Genomic DNA, 20,521 nt, shown 5'->3' with positions numbered 1-20,521 from the left:
TATATGTCCATGCCACTCTCTCACTTCGTCCCAGCTTACCCTTCCCCCTCCCTGTGTCCTAAGTCCATTCTCTACGTCGGCATCTTTATTCCTGTCCTGCCCCTAGGTTTTTCAGAACCATATATATATATATATATATATATATATATATATATATATATATATATATATATATATTGTTTTTCTCTTTCTGACTTAATTCACTCTGTATGACAGACTCTAGGTCCATCCATCTCACTACAAATAACTCAATTTCGTTTCTTTAAATGGCTGAATAATATCTCATTGTATATATGTGCCACATCTTCTTTACCCACTCATCTGTCAGTGGACACTTAGGTTGCTTCCATATCCTGGCTACTGTAAATAGTGTTGCAATGAACATTGTGGTACATGACTCTTTTTGAATTATGGTTTTCTTAGGGTATATACCCAGTAGTGGGATTGCTGGGTCGTATGGTAGTTCTAGCTTTAGGTTTTTAAGGAAGCTTCATACTGTTCTCCACAGTGGCTGTATCAATTTACATTCCCACCAACAGTGCAAGAGGGTTCCTTTTTCTCCACACCCTCTCCAGCATTTATTGTTTGTAGATTTTTTGATGATGGCCATTCTGACTGGTGTGAGGTGATACCTCATTGTAGTTTTGATTTACATTTCTCTAATGATAAGTGACGTTGAACATCCTTTCATGTGTTTGTTGGCAATCTGTATATCTTCTTTGGAGAAATGTCTATTTAGGTCTTCTGTCCATTTTTGGATTGGGTTGTTTTGTTTTTTTGATACTGAGCTTCAGGAGCTGCTTGTATATTTTGGAGATTAATCCTTTGTCAGTTGCTTCATTTGCAAATATTTTCTCCCATTTGAGGGTTGTCTTTTCGTCTTGTTTATGGTTTTCTTTGTGGTGCAAAAGCTTTTAAGTTGCATTAGGTCCCATTTGTTTATTTTTGTTTTTATTTCCATTTCTGTAGGAGGTGGGTCAAGAAGGACCTTGCTGTGATTTATGTCATAGAGTGTTCTGCCTATGATTTCTTCTCACAGTTTTAAAGTGTCTGGCCTTATGTTTAGGTCTTTAATCCATTTTGAGCTTATTTTTGTGTATGGTGTTAGGAAGTGTTCTAATTTACAAATGCTAAAGGAACTTCTCTAGGCAGGAAACACAAGAGAAGGAAAAGACCTACAATAACAAACCCAAAACAATTAAGAAAATGGTAATGGGAACATACATATTGATAACTACCTTAAATGTAAATGGATTAAATGCTCCAACCAAAAGGCACAGACTGGCTGAATGGATACAAAAACAAGACCCATATATATGCTGTCTACAAGAGACCCACTTCAGACCTAGGGACACATACAGACTGAAAGTGAGGGGACGGAAAAAGATATTCCATGCAAATGGAAATCAAAAGAAAGCTGGAGTAGCAATTCTCATATCAGACAAAATAGACTTTAAAATAAAGACTAGGGCTTCCTTGGTGGCGCAGTGGTTAAGAATCCGCTTGCCAATGCAGGGGACACGGGTTCGAGCCCTGGTCCAGGAAGACCCCACATGCCTCGGAGCAACTAAGCCCGTGTGCCACAACTACTAAGTCTGTGCTCTAGAGCCCACAAGCCACAAGTAGTGAGCCCGCGTGCCACAACTACTGAAGCCTGTGGGCCTAGAGCCCGTGCTCTGCAACAAGAGAAGCCACCGCAATGAGAAGCCCGTGCACCAAAACGAAGAGTAGCCCCCACTTGCCACAACTAGAGAAAGCCTGCACATAACGAAGACCCAACACAGCCAAAAATAAATAAAACAAATTTAAAAAAAATAATAATAATAAAATAAAATAAAGACTATTACAAGAGACAAAGAGGGACACTACATAATGATCAAGGGATCAATCCAAGAAGAAGATATAACAATTGTAAATATTTATGCACCCAACGTAGGAGCACCTCAATACATAATGCAAATGCTAACAGCCATAAAAGGGGAAATTGACAGTAACACAATCACAGGAGGGGACTTTAACACCCCACTTTCACCAATGGACAGAACATCCAAAATGAAAATAAATAAGGAAACACAAGCTTTAAATGATACATTAAACAAGATGGACTTAATTGATATTTATAGGACATTCCATCCGAAAACAACAGAATACACTTTCTTCTCAAGTGCTCATGGAACATTCTCCAGGATAGATCATATATTGGGTCACAAATCAAGCCTTAGTAAATTTAAGAAAATTGAAATCGTATCAAGTATCTTTTCTGACCACAACACTATGAGACTAGATATCAATTACAGGAAAAAATCTGTAAAAAATACAAACACAAGGAGACTAAACAATACATTACTAAATAACCAAGAGATCACTGAAGAAATCAAAGAGGAAATCAAAAAATACCTAGAAACAAATGACAATGAAAACATGATGACCCAAAACCTATGGGATGCAGGAAAAGCAGTTCTAAGAGGGATACAATCCTACCTCAAGAAACAAGAAAAATCTCAAATAAACAATGTAACCTTACACCTAAAGCAATTAGAGAAAGAACATAAAAACCCCAATGTTAGCAGAAGGAAAGAAATCATAAAGATCAGATCAGAAATAAATGAAAAAGAAATGAAGGAAACAAAAGCAAAGATCAATAAAACTAAAAACTGGTTCTTTGAGAAGATAAACAAAATTGATAAACCATTAGCTAGGCTCATCAAGAAAAACAGGGAGAAGACTCAAATCAATAGAATTAGAAATGAAAAAGAAGTAACAACTGACACCGCAGAAATACAAAGGATCATGAGAGATTACTACAAGCAACTATATGCCAATAAAATGGACAACCTGGAAGAAATGGACAAATTCTTAGAAAAGCACAACCTTCTGAGACTGAACCAGGAAAAAACAGAAAATGTAAACAGACCAATCACAAGCACTGAAATTGTGATTTTTTAATACTGTGATTTTGTGGTAAAGTGCTGCGATGGCTCGCTGGCGTGGAGCGTCATGACTACCCCTGGGAGCTCAGTGTGAGGTCAGTGTGATCTCTGAGAGAATCCTCTGGTTAAAGCGCACGGCCGTGCAGGCACACACGCACAACGTGAGGTGAAGACTTTTGCCGAGGGCGAAGGGAGGCAGAGGTTTGTCTCAATCAGCAGGCTTGATGTTTCAGAAGGAAGCAGCCCTAGAGCACCAGCTTTGCAGATGATTCTCCAAAGAATGCTGTGTATGCATAAACAGAGCCTCAGAGCCCATCAACTGATAACAGGAAATGTATAAGCCTCTGACATGCTGCTGGCTGCTTTGTAAATGAAGTGAAAATAAAAAATAATTAGGGGGGAATGGGGAGCAATTGATTTAATGGGTACCGAACGTTTGGGATGATGAAAAAGTTCTGGAAATGGATAGTGGAGATGGTTGCAGGACACAGAATATATTTAATGGCGCTGAATTGTACACTAAAAAATGGTTAAAGTAGTACATTTACATTGTATGTTATGTATATTTTACCGCAAAAAAAAAAAAGGGGGAAAAAAATAAGTAAAGTCTCCTGTAAAGCAGCTGCAACAGTGGATGAAATCAGGCTCACCTTAGTGCTAACGTGTAGCACCCTGGCTGGCGCTGGCTTTCTCTAAGAATGTAGGCGCCCTCCACGCCTCCAAGAAGCTCATCTGCCTGCTCTCGGGAGATGATCCCATGAAACCTGAGGAGAGACAAGACCATCTTTGTTCTGAACAGATCACATACCAACATGGACCACAAAGAGCCGCCTAAAAAAGATGGTGGGTCCACCTGGAACCTACAGCTCCCCATTTAAATGAAGAGGGGTGTGACTACTGTATACTTCCAGATGGGCTTGGACCTGGCTCTCAGCATGCACCCAAACACATAATAAGCATACAAGTAGGCAAGGCAAAAGGAAGAACGCCCAGTCCACCTGGCTTTCTGCTATTGCCTTTGATCACAAGCTGAAAATTAAAGTCGTAACCAAAAGCCAGGTTATGGCTCCCCTTTTATCCATGAAGGAAAGCAAAAGAGCATTTACCAATGCAGCACTCTGCTCATCACTAGGTATCATCCTGATTGCAAACGAGCACGTACTGATTATCACCCTGCTTACGTCAGTGTGGGGTGCTGTTCGTTTTAGAGGCTCATTCTCTGGAAAGAAGAGCCAGAAGTAATGAACAGCCTTCCACTCCTCTAAATTTTGAGAGCAATCGCTTAGGGATGTGTTTGGAAAATGTACCTATTTTTCTTTTTTAAAGATAATGTTTATTTTTCCCCCCGCAATTTAAAAAGTAATACACATGCATGTAGAAAATTCGGTAGGATTGCAAGCTTGGCCAGTAACTGCTTTGCTCTGGAGGGGATGTCTGGGACCTACAGAGCGGACAGCGATGCCAGGGGAGAGGAGAACAGGACAGGAGTTAGGGACACACAACCAGCCAGCTCTCTCTGCTGCCCTAAAGCAAAGACAGCGGCTCACCCCTGTTATCAGAGATTTGATCAATCTGTTTCAGAGGAAGGTGGGAGCTGGGTTGTGGCGGAGTGAGGCCAGGGCCAAGGGGTCCCGGGCTCCTGGGAGAGGGAACACCACCCTCTTTCTGGGATGACCCAAACTTAGGGAATTGGGGGGAATAAATTAGAGAAGTTTTCTGGACAGAGAATCCCCTTTTACCTTCCTGGAAGGGAGACGGGAGGGAGGGAAGCTGGCTACACAAGAAGTGCTGTTGTTTTTTCCACAGGAATGCAAAGATTCTTAGAGGACACATGTACCAGGATAACATTTTGGAAAAAAATAAACCTATCACAATACTTACGTCCTAATTCCCTTCTATTCTTTACAACTAGACCTTACAAGCTGAAGCTTTGTGTGAGTGAGGAGTGAGGTCAAACACTCTGGCCTTGAGTTCTCAGATCAACTCTCAAAAGCCTAGGGCAGTGATAGCTTGGGAAAAAGGGGTGTTCTGTCTTCTCAAATTTTGGTTTTAAATCTTGAGAGTCAATGTATGGAGGTCTTGCAGCATCGCTTTTCTGGGGTGAGGATGAATGTGCTGTGTGACATAAGAGCAACCCTCCTTTCCAAAAGGAGACCAGTGTCCCCAGTTCTTTTGGGAGGGAGATTGGGAGAAATTTGGCTAGAACCCATGTTCAGTGGGTCTAAGCTGGGAGGTGGAGAAGCCTCCTTTGCAGCAAGAGCTGGGGCTGGAGAAGGCTGGAGAGAGAGAGAGAGAGAGAGAGAGAGAGAGAGAGAGGGAGAGAGGGAGGGAGGGAGGGAGGGAGAGGTGGGAGGGACGTGGAGAGGATAGAAGGGCAGAGGGCATTGGAAAGTTTCCCACATCAGAAAGGACAAAAGCTGGTGCCATAAGAGGTTTGAGACTGAGATGTCCAGGACACAACCTGACAGGGCAGGGCAGGGGGTGACCGCAGCAGGAAGAGGCACACGCAGTGAAGGGCACAGAAACCTGACACCCCTGACCCAGGTCACTCTCTGGGGGGAGAAGGGCAAAAAAAAAAAAAAAAAAAAATGGGAAAAGGAATATCCCAAATAGGCAGTTAACCTGAAAGCAGCTTTGTTTGAACTCCCTTGAATGGATGTGTTTCAGGGATGGCCAGCAGCAGATGTCAGGTGTCAAGAACTAAGTTAAATTCAATTGTTCAAAAGAAGAAAATGACAATCTTGTGCATCTGAAGACCCAGTGTGTGGCTCATCAGCCCCTTTAGGCATGGATTTAAAAGTACCCATCATGTATATATCTATGATCCCAACTTTTCAAAAACCAGAGCTTGCACAAAGACTGGGAAGAAAGAGATGAAGGGAAAAAAGTTAACAATGCTTCTCTTTCACGGTGGGGCTATGGTGTTTTCCACCTTGTAGATTCCTATATGCTCTAATTTTCCCAAATTAATTGGGTATTAATTGATTAACTTTTTAAGAACAAAAGTAATACCTACCCACAGTGGGAAAATTCAAAATTTGAAAGTTAAAAGGCACGAAAGAAATAAAAATATAAACAGTAGAGAAATAAAAATTCCCTTTCCCTAATGGTATCTACTGAACACACTTTCTTGTGATTCTTTCTAGGAAAAAAATATGCATATATGTTTCCTGAATAGAGCATGTCTTACTTTTTGAGTGTAACAACAAAAACTTTCATTTTTAAAAAAGAAAGGGAAACCAGAATATGAAGTTTTTAAGCTAACCTCCCTCTAATACGATATATTCCTTTTTTATGGTTAAGAAAATGTTTCTTTGGTCTCGTTTCACTCTACAGTTTATGTGGATGGCGGGGGGGGGGAGGTTGGACTATGAAAACTAGAAGGTTATTCAACAAAACTTTTATGCAAAAAAGGGAAAGAAACAATAAATAGAGTTTCTTTTGGAATTCATGTACAAAAATGTTCTATTTGAGAAGTATATAATAGGTTTTCATTTTCTCTTTTTTAAATTAATTCTCTTTTCTTTTGCTCTATGAGCAAAATCCAAATCAGTATACTGAAGAAAAAAAAGTCCTATTACAACCAGGTTAGATATTAGGGACATGGGGGTGGAAGAGAGAGGAGGCCAGTGATGCAGGCAGGTATTCCAGAGCCCCCAGCTTCCCAAGGCCCAGTAGGAAGGTTCAGAAACGCAGCCGTGGCAATTAGGAAGTGGCTGCTGAACTGGGACAAATAAGAGGGTCATTCATCACGGAAGTGAGGCTCTGATGGGTAAGGGAATAGAGGAAAAGGTTTTGGATTGGCTGGGAGAGCTCTGGGAGCTGAAAGAGACTTTAACCTTATAATGCCTCCAGGTGGGACATGGGAAGAAAATCGAATTGTGCATCTGACTGACATCCTCCCCGCTCCGCCTCCGCCCTTTGCTCTGTCTGGGTGGTTCTGCCTGCTGTGAGCTGTGCACCATACCACAGCCCGAGACTGCCAGCTATTTTTATGGTAATGCATATTTGCTTTGCAGTAGGTTTCTGAGAAAGTAAAACAAGAGATGAAATTAAGAGGAAAATAGGGGGGACTTCCCTGGCGGTCCAGTGGTTAAAACTTCGCCTTCCAATGCAGGGGGTGCGGGGTTTGATCCCTGGTCGGGGAGCTAAGATCCCACATGCCTTGTGGCCAAAAAACCAAAACATAACACAGAAGCCATATTGTAACAAATTCAATAAAGACTAAAAATGGTCCACATTAAAAAAAAAATCTTAAAAAAAATAGAGGAAAATGGGGGAAATCATAATTATGGTATTAAGGCAATTTGGCTAATAGATCCATGTCAAGAGAAATCATCATTTTGGTTTTAGGAGACCAAGGAAATGGGATGACTTTCCTGAGTGTTGTGTTTACTGAGGTAGATGAAAGTAAGGAATTCAGCCTCAGTTCACATTCTTCGACACCCTAGCTGTTTATATAGTATTGAAGTAAAAGTGAAATGAAATACTAAGAGAGCCACAGTTAGGAAAAAATGCCGCCTTACGCCTTATGTTTCAAATACTTGCCGGGCACTCAGTGGCTGCTTTTGTGAAGAGAACTGACTGTAGCAGGAGATAGTCTCCCTCACACATTCATGAAGCCAAGCACCTGAATATTATAAGAAAATTCAGTACAAAGGGATCTGATTGCATTTATCCTTATTATTAAACCCTTGCACAATGGACATTTGATGAAGACTACATATTGGAAAAATTTTAATATTTAATATTTAAATGACATAGGAAGTGACTACTTATTACATTATTAAAACAATGAATAGCATAATACATACTCTCTTCCATAATATTTTGGTCTGTTTCCCACCTATATTGAAAAGAAGAAAAGTGTTAGTAATGCATTTGAATTCAAACCAGATAGATAAAAATACTATTCAAATAAACAGAGCTAGAGTCCTGGGAATAATTTTATTCCAGTTTTTATTCCCCAAATCAGAGCTCTAAGACACTCTGGAGTTAAGCAACACATTCCACTCTCTTGAGTAAAAATGACCTGGAACTGCCATATTTCTCTCATCATTAGGCTCACTCCCCACCCAAACTCAATCAGCCAATAAAAAAGTTTTTGAAGGAAACACAGTGAGGCTTATTTTAATATTAAGGAATTTATAAAAGTATTACAAGGCTTCATCCTGAAGGACAGAACAAATACTTTTAGCATGAATAAAACACAAATGTTTATTTCAATCTTCACCTAATTGTTTCATTATGTATTTATAATAAAAATGGGGAGTGCACCCGGATTAAAAAATAAGTTTAATTTGGTCTCTTTCCCAATAAAATCAATATCCTAACATTCTTATTTTTTCCATCAAATGGTGAATGGGCTAAAATTCACTTGACACCAGAGGTACAAGCTTTGGAGGATAAGATTTATGAGTTGACTGAAAAGCATAAACATTCCAGAAAAGATTTTTCAATCACATCTTGAGCCTTGGGGTTATCCCATTGGATTTCTGCCACATATATGTGATAATCTACTTTCATACGAACTTTGTTTTCTTACATTCAAGGTGTTGGAGTTGGTAAGAAATTAACATGAATTCTCACGTTCAGCTTTTATTCTTCTAGTCTGATTCCAGGGACACTGAGAACATGTAGAGCTACATGAAGTTATGGATTTCACTGATGGTTATAACAGCAAGATCATGTTTGTTTACTAGGGTAGAATATGAGCTGGGCAGCTACTTCATTTACAGTCATTTCTGTCTACAGTCAAATGGGCAGTTTTCTCAGCAGGGCACCGTGGTGGGATTTGAAGGCAGTTTCCCGGCCTATCTTTGCTCTCCAAAGGATGCAGGGGACCCGAGTGGGCAGTAGGGAGGGATGGACTAGAGGAAAAGGTTCAAAAGGGGGAGCCGGGTCTCTGTGGACCACCTTGACAAGCCTGCCTTGGACAAGCCTAGCTGGCATAAAACTAATCATCTAGATACTTCTAAATACGTGTTCACTCTTCTGTGCGTTTTACACCTGAAAAGCACTGAACCAAGAGAGGGCATTCATCACTCTTTAAGGTTTGAAGACTGCTGTGTGTCATTTATGAAGGAAGATCTAAATGATATGATTAATCGAAGCACACAGTGTGTAAAAAGGCACCTTGTTATCTGATTACTCTACATGCTGGAAAGCTTTTGAATGGGAGTTGAACATTTTGTCATTTACACTGTTCGACTGGCTTTCACAGTTCTTTCTTCCTCTCAGGATACTGTAGGTAATGTGGCTGCAACACCAACATGCCATAGAAGAAATTTAGAATTTTAGAAAAGCTGATGGAAGTAGGTAATATATAATACGCAAGATATCTGTCCTTTCTTTGAGAGTCAACGTTCCACATTTTGAAATGACTCCCCATTTATCAGGACAATTTTATTTCCATCTTTTTGGCTGAGCCATAACACAGATTTGCAAATCTAGGTGTCGCTACCAACCCCATTCCCTTCCCTCCATCCTCTTATCTTTCCAAAAGAGAAGGGTAATTTTTTTTTTTTTTTTTTAGTATGTGAAAGACAAGTTTTATTTGCCTCCAAAGGACTCAGGTAATTTAGAGAAATTTAAAATACAGTTCGTCGGTAAGGGGGAATCATCCCTCCTCAGCAGCTGTCGAATAATCAAGCCTAACGACCCAGTTGGGCCTCAGAACACTGTTAACCTGTCTTTGCGTAAAAAAGAAATGACTACAGTTTTAATTATAATTTGGGGTTATCCATGTAGTCTGACCCCTCTCCCTCACAACCCTTATTCCATTGAATATTGACTCTACCAGTTGGAAAGGAAAATATTTCCTTGAGATTAATAAAAAAACAAAAGGGTGGGAGACGATAATAAGAGAAGGGTAATTAATCTAATTTCCCAGATGGACAGCATGGTAGATGGAGCTTACTATGAACTCCTGGCGTGCAGGTAAGTAGTTAATTTAATTGACTCTTAAGAAGACAACAAATTGGTTTCAGTTCACCCATCACTCATAAAAATATATGGTACACTTATGTTCGTGAAGTGATGACCTCACAGGTGTGAGAGGAAAGCTATAAGGAGCTCAGGGGTGTTCTGTACTTGCAGTAAGAGGAAACACTTGAAAAATCTAACATAGGCCGCTAAATAGGGAAGTCAATATCTCGGGTGCCTTGAGGAATACCAAATAAGATCCCACCTGCAGGACCCTTTGATCCAATTGAAGAACAAATCTGCATATGAAAACTGCAAGAAAATAAAACAAGAGCACTGAACTGTGTGGGAGAGACTACCCGTGGAATAGGGCCATACAACAGGTCCCCAATATTGCGCAAAACGTATACTAGAATATTATTCTTTATTTAGCTGAAATTCAAATTTAACTAGGCATCCTGTTTTTATTTCATTTTTTCTAAATCTGGCAACCCTACATAGGGAGAGAGGAAACGTGGAAGTAAGAGAGAGCGAAGACAGAGGATGTGGGCAGTCATCTGATCACTGCTCCCACTGTCCAGGCTGTTTTGATAGTGATCTGATTCAACCTGTCATCCATCTGTTGTCTCTGTTGCTCTTAAAGAAAACATAGCTCCCTCGTTAATGTTAAAGACAGAGAGAATGGCTGAGATAAAAAAAAAAATACAACTATCACCTCTTCCTTTCCTAAACTTTTGCTCACAGGAATCTAAACGTAGTCTTTCTCTCCACCGTTCACTAAGCTTTTAACCAGTCAAGAGCTTAATATAAGTTAATGACCCCAGAAAAATCATAGAATGTGCACTTTTTTTTAAGGCAGATAATTCTGGATCCTCGGATCCAGACAAAATACAGTCGGCTGATGTCAGGGCTCCAAGGGACAAGGAAGCTGACTAGAGAAACTAGAACCTCTACCCTGTGATGCAGTAATGCCTTAAAGGAGCCTGACTCTCTCCAGGTGCTGCCCCACATTAGACACTGATGGAGTCAGGACCCACCTGTGAAATGCAGTTTGTTTTATTAAAGAAGCGGTAACATTGAATTTCAATTTCCAGGTGTATGAGATTCTCTTCAGTGAATGAGACAGAGGACAACTGATAAATAAAAAGTAAGGCAGCTCAGAAGTTCTTGCATTTTCATTGAGAATTATGCTTGTTAAAATCAGGCAACTTGGCAAAAAATGGAGGGCTAATTTAGGTATGCACGTGGATTCAGGAAGGGACAAAGATGTAACGTATCCCAACATGAAGGAAAGTTGGTTCTGGAACTTCCCTGCCACTGTGATTATCCTAGGATAACCCATCACCTTGGTGGAACTGGTCTTTGAGGATATGACTAACAGAAATCGGATCTGCAATGCCTGCTCTCGGGGTTTAGTGATCCAGCTCCAAGAAGTGAAAGAAGCCCACCCTTTTCAGGACAAAAAAGTAATAATTCGTATACATATTGCTGGATCTTCCAATACTGGATCCTTTCATGATCTACCTGGTTCTGAAAGGAACACCTCTTTTTGAAAAAGGAGGATACCAAGTAGATCGGTGAGCAAACAAACACCTGAAATGCATCCTGCCCAAGACACAGGTGAATTTGGTGTGTGTGGTGTGACTGTGAAGAATGGTGGCTGATTCTTTTTATAAATATAACTGAACATCATATTCTAAGTAAGCATCATGTACAGGAGAATAGTCCCTCAAGGTAGGTGATACATGACACTGATGTCACTGTTGATGAGAACACTTTTGGAATTCCTCTTTTGGAACTGCCTGAAGAATCACTACCCTTTTTCTTGGATATACTCAGAGCTGCATTTCTCAAAGTGTGGTCTTCAGGATGCTCGTTAAAGACTGCAGGATCCTGTTCCTTTCCTCAGACAAACTGAATCAGAATTACTTAGGGTGGGGCTTTAAAGTGTTATTTAATCAAGTTCCCCTGGATGATATTTAAGCATACACTAAAGTTTCAGAATCATCTGGTAAGAAACATACATTTATTTTTTGAGAATGGATTTGAGAGTGGATGTTATTGTGGCAAAGAGGTATAAGTTATTCACAGCCAAATTCAGTAAATAGGGTGAGTGATCCGACCTGGAAACACATCTGAGACAAAAATGAGGCATGATCCTAAGATACTAAGATTTGCACCGTGACTTATTCTGAAGGTTCTTTAGAAGAGCATTCCCAGCACACTCTAGGCAATGGGAAATTGGTGGAATAAAAGCACAGCTTCCCAAGATGACTGACTGGAAAGGGACCACTCTCATGTAATATATGTTAAACTATTTCATGACTTTATAGTCACACCTCATATATAATTATTGCCAGTACTGTGACTACTGAAGATGGTTCTAGTCCTGTCTAGCCCTGTCCATACAATGCACCCACCCCCCGCTCAACAGTCCATTGGTTTTTGTATGTTCTTATTTTAAGATCCTGAACTTTCTTTTAATAAAATAAAGGTGGATCACAAGATGGTTGAAAGGGTGGGCTCTACACTCAGACTGCCTGTCTTTGAGGCCAGATCAGTGTGTTCATAAGCAGGTTACTAATCTCTCTGTTACTCAGTTTCCTCATCTTTAAAATGGGGATGATAACAAAAATACCTGCTTCACTGAGTTGTAATAATTGAGTAAATACATGCAACATGGTTGCAACAGTTCCTGGAGTACAGAGATATTCAATGAATATTAGCTATTACTGGTGCCCAGAGAGACCCTCCTGTGTAGAGAAGGAAGAGGTAGGCCCATTATTTTCTGTGCTCTTTTACTGATCTCTGCTGAAAAACTTGACATCTCACCATATTTTAAATCTTTATTGGGCTGGTTCTTCTCTAACTATTCTGTGAGTGTTTTGAAGCAGCCATTTTTGTCTTCATTATCATTGTATCCCTAGGATTTCACCTGATGTCAGGCACAGGGTGAATGCAGGTACCTCTTGTTATCTGAATCAAATCCATTCCTAAAAATGTGTTGGGCAGCAGAGTTTCAAATAGCAAGAGCCTATATTCCATTATTTTAAATGGAAAAAAATAATAATTCATTCTTAGAGCATCCCAAAACATCAATGTCCCAGATATTATTCAAATTCTTTTAAATAATTATATAACAATCTGATAAGAATTTCTGCATAATATAAAATATTTAAATGCCAATTACATAATTGTTTAACACTTCATGATGTAATTAATAGGTATGTTTATGTACAGTCCGCAGCTGAACAGAAAAGGAATTTCATTATCCTTCTACACTGAGAATGTTCTATAATAAAAAACACAATGAAATAATATTGCCAAAGATTTGAAAGATACTATCTAAATCAGGCCTGAATTGGTAGTGCCCTCAGGTACCTGGCCCAAACAAATACTGAGGAGCTAAACCCTCAGGGGAAAGTGGGGGGAGTTATGGGTATAATGTGCAATATGTTTAAACAGGAGGTTAGAACAGGAGGACTCTGAGGTATGAGAGTCTTCATACCTCATACTCTTGCATCACCTAGCTTTCTTGCTACTCAATGTGTGATCTGGGGACCGACAGCATTGGCATCACCTTGGAGCTTGTGAGAAATGCAGAATGTGCATTTCGAAGGGGAGTCACATACACATTAAGGTTTGAGAAGCCGTCACACATAGGAGAACTTGTGGCAGCAGGTTTTTAACTGGGAGAATGATATTGGCTAAAACCTTCTGTAAGTTGTTACAGCAAATATTCGGAGAGTGATTGTTCTGAGAGCAAAGGGTGCCTGTACTCATTAAATGTTTGCAGAATGAGACAAAGATCATGAACGAAGAGCCCCGCTGTCAATTCAATTGCTGTGTGACCCTGAATAGGTTATTAAACTTCTTTGTATCTCATTTCCCTCGACTTTCAAGAAAACTGGAGTTATAAAGATGTACTATTTTAATAAGGCTCTTTCAAAGATTAGGTGAGATAATGCATGTAAAAACCGGTAGGGCTTGGAAAAAAAGTTGTGGTAATAGGCTAACATTTACTGAGTGGCTATTCTGTGCCAGGAACCGTCCTTAGGTTTTCACGTGTTGATCTCATTTAAGCCTCCAAACAAACCTATGAGGGAAGCGAGTGCGATTATTTTACACAAAGCCCTCAAATAACTAGCTTGAGGTCATAGATCTAGTAAGTGCCTTTGGACTCAGCACACATACCTTTAACTACAATACTGTGCTTCCCAGCTTCTCCAGAGCAGATGCCAATCAATGCTGATGGCTTCACTGGCTAGCAAAATTCTACGGACTGGTTTCAGTCTGAATTATCTGAATTGTCCTTGATTTTTCTTTGCCAGGACTGAACACCTTAAAATCTCCTTGGACTTCTGTCAATGAGTTAACAAATGAGAACTTGGAATAAATTTGCCTAGATGTTGTGATATTCTGGGTCTCTCAACGATTTCCCTGTGATTTAGAATTAAATGTATTCCAAACTACCTGGTTTGTTTTTCAATTTATTCTTCTAATTTTAAGGAAAAATTCTCAGCGTTTTGCAAAGCTTGAAAGAACAGTAGGGTGACAGCTGCATAGTGAGAGACAGGAAGCATAAGCCTTAAATGAGTTTGCTTTATAGTCAGATTATCATTGCCTAGATAAACACAAGTTCTTTTATATTCAACACAAAGGCATTTAAAGAATATTGTGAGTCCCCTGTAAACAGGTTTCCAATTATTGAAAAAAACTAAGCTTTTATAATCCCTCAGCAGCTGGTATGTGTTAAGTTTTTGCCTAATAGAAATAATTTAAAAACCCAATTTAGCAACCTCCTACACAGGGCAGCTAGACTGCTGGATTCTCTGAGATACAGATCAAGTGTAGGAGAAAAGGCTTTTGATGGGGGGATTTGTATTGGTGATACTGGGGCAATTTCATCCAGAAAAAAATAAATATGGATTATTCCCTTCTAATTAGAAATCAAAGATCTCTGTTGAAAGGGAGAGAAAGAAAATGCAAGTACTGAAATTTACATTCTTGTGGTCAGATTGCATAGTATAGAATGAAAATTGAGCAAACGTGAAATATCCGGTTTCTTTTCTTTAGTTTTCCTCATGGCATCACTTTAACCTTTCCAGGATTCTGAGGGCGTGCTGATGAGGTGCATTCCTTCCTGTCTTGATTAGAGTGTATTAGAAAAAATCTACTGACCAGTCTTTCTGTAATAAACCTCCTTAAAAGATTACCAATGGTTTTCCTAAGTTATGTAAGTACCCACAAGTCGGGTGCCTTAGCAACCTACTATAAACATCGTGCTAACATGTAGATGCGCACAATATCAGGTTGCGTGCTCAGGACCAAAGCAGTTTCCATTCATTTGGTTTGTTTTCTGCCTTCTTCTCCTTTTTTTCTCATATTTTTCCAGGAATTATGATTTAAAAATCAGTGACAATATTAAAACAATTAAAAAGACTTTTCATAGACCAGTGGTTTTCAACTGGGAGGGGAGGTGTTTTTCATTCCCCAGGAGATATTTGGCCATGTCTGGAGACAGTTTTGATGGTCATGACTAGGGGGAGGGTGCCACTGACATCCAGCGGGTAGGAGTCCAGGGATGGTGGTAAACATCCTACAATACACAGGTCAGAACACCCAAAATGTCTATAATGTTGAGGTTGAGAAACCCTACTTTAGACTAAAAGAACTTTGAAACTCTTGAGTATTCCCAAGGAAGATCAGTAAAAAACATTCTTTTAACTAAAATGCAAGTAAGCAACAAATACTTTAAAAACATAAAATAAAATGGAGTAAAAGGAAGGTAAGAGGTAATACTTGTTTTTGATAATACTGATAATTTATAAGAGCAGCTTTTAAGAAAAGACAGAAATACCTCCAACTACTCAGGGAAATAGCTCAGATAAATACAAAACTGAATAGACTAACAGCTCAATCAGATTAATAAGGGAACCAACCTCTCGCCCCCCTTGGAAAAATTATAAACAATCTAAAATATGAAAAACACTAAAGAAAAAAAGTTAAGATATTATTCAAGAATATCAACTACGATATGCATACATGTGAACTAATCGATATATACACACTACCGAATGTAAAACGGATAGCTAGTGAGAAGCAGCAGCATAGCACAGGAAGATCAGCTCGGTGCTTTGTGACCACCTAGAGGGGTGCGATAGGGAGGGTGGGAGGGAGGCTCAAGAGGGAGAGGATATGGGGATATATATATGCATATGACTGATTCACTTTGTTGTGCAACAGAAACTAACACAGTATTGTGAAGCAATTATACTCTAATAAAGATCTATTTTTTTAAATAAATAAATAAATAAATAAATCCCTTACGCCATGGGACCCCACACCACAGCATGTTGCTTTGAAACTATGCCCTGATCCCTGGGCTGGAAACAAAACTTCCACCACTCACACTCCCAGCGTTAAAGAGCGCACTCGGGGGTGGGGTGGGGTGGGGTGGGGGTGAAGCATTGAATGGCTGTCTAGTACCTCAGTGATGTCCTGATTTCCCAGGTTTAGTTATATAAGTACCTTTACAAAACAAGCATCATAAAAGAGGAAGGTGAATTGCCCAAATTCCTTATATTTGGATTTGAAAAGTACTGGAAGGGTAACTACACCCAGACACACACTCACACAAATACCCATGCCTTGCACATTCAGCCCTTTGCTCCTGGTTCTGGGTTTCTCCAGGTTCAGACCTACTGACCCTGACCCAGAACCCCACCGAGGGCACAGCGGAGGAGGCAACACCTCACAGGTGCCTTCAGTGTGTGTGCTTCAGTTCTCCCAACAGGTGAGTTATGTAGAGACTGGCATTCCTAGTCCACAGAGGAGAAGAGGGAGGCCCCTGTGACTACATCACCTGAAGATCACACAGCGGCATGGAGATGAATCCAAACCGACATCCGACTGACACCAGAGCCCATAACCTTCTCCTACACCAAGAGGAAGGGAAATTGTCCAGGGAACAAAAGAGATGGTGCACTCACAGAAAACACCGACTCTGCTGTAAAAGGTGGGTTGATCTTCAGCTGTTAAACCCCTCAACCCTTCCATTCTGGACACCTGGGTGGGCTGACTGTTACAGGAATACAGTAAGTCCCTTACATATGAACCTTCAAGTTGCGAACTCTCAAAAATGAGAACGTGCATCTGGTTCCAGCAAGGAACCAGAACCTGTGCCATCCACGTCAGGCGTGAGTGAAACTGCAGCTTGCCCTCCGTCTCCTGTTGCTGACGATCCTTCAGCTCTACCATCTCCCACCTCCTCTCCCTCCTCCAGTCAGTAACTCTTCTTGCCTGTTCACTCGATGCCAGCCTCTGTGTGCCAGCTGTTATACTGCACTACTGTACTTTTCAAGGTACTCTACTGTAAGCTTAAAAATGTTTTTTCTTTTTTGTTTGCTTGTTTTTTATGTTTTATTTGTGTGAAAAGTATTATAAACCTATTACAGTACAGTATATATAGCCGAGTGTGTTATTTGGGTACCTAGGCTAACTTTGTTGGACTTACGAACAAACTGGACTTACGAATGTGCCCTCATTACGGAACTCGTTCGTATGTAGGGAACTTACTGGTATCTGTTCACCACATCTGATGGCCAACCTCCTTTTCTCCCCATCCCAGTGAGTGGTACTACTCAGGGCATCAGCCACCCAGTGCCCAAGCCAGAAATTGTCATCCCAGATTCCTTCCTCTTTCCCAACCCCACTGTCATTAAGTCCTGTCCATTGTATGTAATTTCTTAATTGCTCTTGAAGTGCTCTCTCTTTTTCCTCATGTTCACTGCACTGCATAGTCACCTGGACCACTGAATTGTCTTTTTACAGGTCTCCCTGTCTGCACTTTAAGGCAGGGCAGAAAATGCAGATCTCATTGTGTTACTCTCTGCTCCAAATTCTTCACTGCCATGTGGTCAAAATCACACAGCTTAGTGGGGCCTTCCCAGACTATTCTACTTAAAAGTGGCGCCTCCTTTCTTTGGCAGACCCCGTATCTCTTCTCTGGTTTATTTTTTCCCACTACACTTATCATCATCTGAGATACTATATATTTTAATTGTGGGCTTTTTGCCAACTATATATTTTAACTGTGGGCTTTTTGCCAGTCTCTCCCATTCAAATAGAAACTACACAAGGGTAGAGATTTTTGTGTTTTGCTTACTGCTGTATCTCCAGAGTCTAGAACAGAGCTGGTATATAGTAGGTGCTCAATAAATATTTATTGAATGAATAAATGAATAGTATACAGAATCTTCCTTTCTTTAATTAGTAATCTTTTGATATTCCAACTACCTGCTTTTTTTTTTTTTTTGGCAAAAACTCCTATATATTCCAGCTCCTCCCTTACTTCTTCAGAGCACTCCCTCAGAGCCATCTGAGAGGCTGTCTCCCAGGCTTAAGTCCTCAGTTTGTCTGCCAAATAAAACATAATTCTCAACTTTTAGGTTGTGCGTTTTTTTCAGTCGACAGTCCTTAGCACACACACTCCTGCTCCACCACATCCTCGTTCCCCAATTCTTTCAGTTCTTAATACAGAATGCCTTGTAGTTTCACACCTTGGTTGTTCATAGACTTTGGCCATTCTTTGGTTGTGATATTTCCTCTGCCTGGAATTCTAATACTTGCTCTCTAACCTGTCTATCCCCTAACCTGGCAAAATGTCACTGATCTTAAAACTAAGAGGCAAGATGCTACTATGGTAGGAAAATCTTTCCTGGCCAACTCACACGAGTCTAGGTATGGTTTCCTAGCCTCTCTATGAACTTTATAAAGGCCTCAGTTAGGGCCATGATCTTATTAGGATTGGGACTGTTGGCCTTTACAACCTCAGGATGTGAGCTCCTTACGGAAAGGGCTCCTGTCTTTTCACCTCTGTTGTCCTAGCAACCAACAGCATATGTTATACAGAGCTCAGCTTCAATGGAAGTAATACATTATTTGAAAGACCGCTCTGCTAATGGCCCTACATTTCCTTCCTGGGCTCACTGAAATTTCAAAAGGGGCCTGCATGGCAAGATAGGCAGTACTGCTGGCTCACACCTTGGTCCTTTATGCTTCTACACCATAGGACAAAACTTGCTCCCCTCCCAGTTTTCTGAATCTCCAAAGAGTGAAGGATGACGCCCACAGCGAACAACCATGACTGGTAGTCAGTGATTCTGCTAATCAAATTCCTGCACATTCTCGGGCCAAGGGGTGAACATGTGAACCAATATAAGCTGCTCAGATGCTCTGACCCTGGAATTTACAAGTTGAGGAAAAGCTATTAAGAGAAATGGTTACAGCTGATTCACATGCATGACAGAGCCTAACAGCAACAAGAAAAATAATTGCTAATAGTCATTAAGAACTCACCATGTGCCAAGAATTGTGCTAAGCACTTTCTTGCCGTATGTTGACGCATTCAGTCCTCATGACTAGCACATAGGTAAAAATCTATCACACCCATTTCCAAAGGGCAAACTGAAGCACGGAGAAACAGGGTATAAAAGCAGGCTATAATATCCCAGAGCCTGGGCCCCTAACCACCCACTCTACTGCTCAGAGGCGCAGCCATCGTATTTCCTGGATCCCTGGAGATGTCCTGATTCACAGATCCTTCCCAAAGCCCCTTGCTCAGCCTTGTTTTTTTGTTTTTTTCTGTTCAGAGAATTTCTTCATATCTTTCCAACCACTCTCCTCACTACCCGCTCTTCCCAATCTTCCCCCCACCCCTAAATTTAGCCAGATTTGGTTTCTGTTGCTCACAAAAGAATGCTAAGTGATATTCCCATTAAATCCCGATCTCTAAGGCTGGAGCCAGGGTGGCTGTGAGGTTTACAAAGCTCCACAGGGGATTCTGACACATATGTAGGAGTGGAAACCATGATTTTGGGCAGTAGTTTCCAAACGTGGAAAGAATGAACAACTTCCTAAGACTTCTACATGGATTTTGATCCACTCTCACAGTAGCCTTCCAACAGCACTTAAAAGCCTAGCCATGGGCATTACTCTCCTCGGCAGCTGGTCCACAGCATCTTCCCAGCAGCTCACTTTGACCCACTCTTCCTTGCTACGTCTTCTCTGACACCGATTCCTTGGCTCCGTGTGTTGACACCCAACACCCACCTCTGGCACTGCTTGTATGGACAACCCAGCTGGGCGTATTGCTCTGGCTGTGATCTCTTGGCTAGGGCTTGGTACTCATCCTCTGGCATCCTGAAGCCACAGCTCCAGGAAAAATGACTTTCTTCCCATCAAGCCAGAGCCCATGGAGGCCACATTGGCCAGGTTGGCTGGCCGGCCTCTGACCAGGGCAGGAGAAGCAAAGGTGATGGGTTCACTTGTCCCTCCTCCTGATAAGTCCTACAGACAGGCACCTTATTTTGAAAAAATCCCATAAAGGAGAGTCAAAGTCTCGGATTTAATCATGGACAGTTATTTTATCTTAATATCTAATATCACATCTCTCTTGCTTCAAAATACACTTTTTCCCTTCCTTTGGTTTTCAGTACAGATAAGAAGCTGAGAATATTCTCCATAGGTTTCCATTATTAGAAGCCATCTCTGTGCTACCTGATTGCCAGTTCTTCCTCACACTAAATAATCCTTGTTCTTTTAATCTTTTCCAATAGATCCTATTTTCCAAACCTTAATTCATCTTCATTATTCTCCTTGGAACT

The 20,521-nt window shown here is 40.7% G+C and overlaps 1 protein-coding gene across 2 annotated transcripts in view; it reads right to left on the bottom strand.

Moving 5' to 3' along the window:
- The window catches only part of CHN2 (chimerin 2), a 325,963-nt gene that overhangs the window by 122,178 nt on the left and 183,264 nt on the right, over positions 1-20,521 (bottom strand). For both annotated transcript variants that reach the window (XM_067746621.1, XM_067746620.1), the window contains exons 4-5: positions 7,745-7,776; positions 3,581-3,694 (exon numbers count right to left, since the gene is read on the bottom strand). In XM_067746621.1, coding sequence (XP_067602722.1) covers positions 3,581-3,694; positions 7,745-7,776 — 146 coding nt within the window. The remainder of the gene's footprint in view (positions 1-3,580; positions 3,695-7,744; positions 7,777-20,521) is intronic.

This window comes from Pseudorca crassidens, chromosome 8, assembly GCF_039906515.1.
Source record: "Pseudorca crassidens isolate mPseCra1 chromosome 8, mPseCra1.hap1, whole genome shotgun sequence".
Lineage (NCBI taxonomy): Eukaryota > Metazoa > Chordata > Mammalia > Artiodactyla > Delphinidae > Pseudorca > Pseudorca crassidens.
Note: the sequence above shows the minus strand (reverse complement) of the source record. Positions and strands in the feature narration are given on the sequence as shown.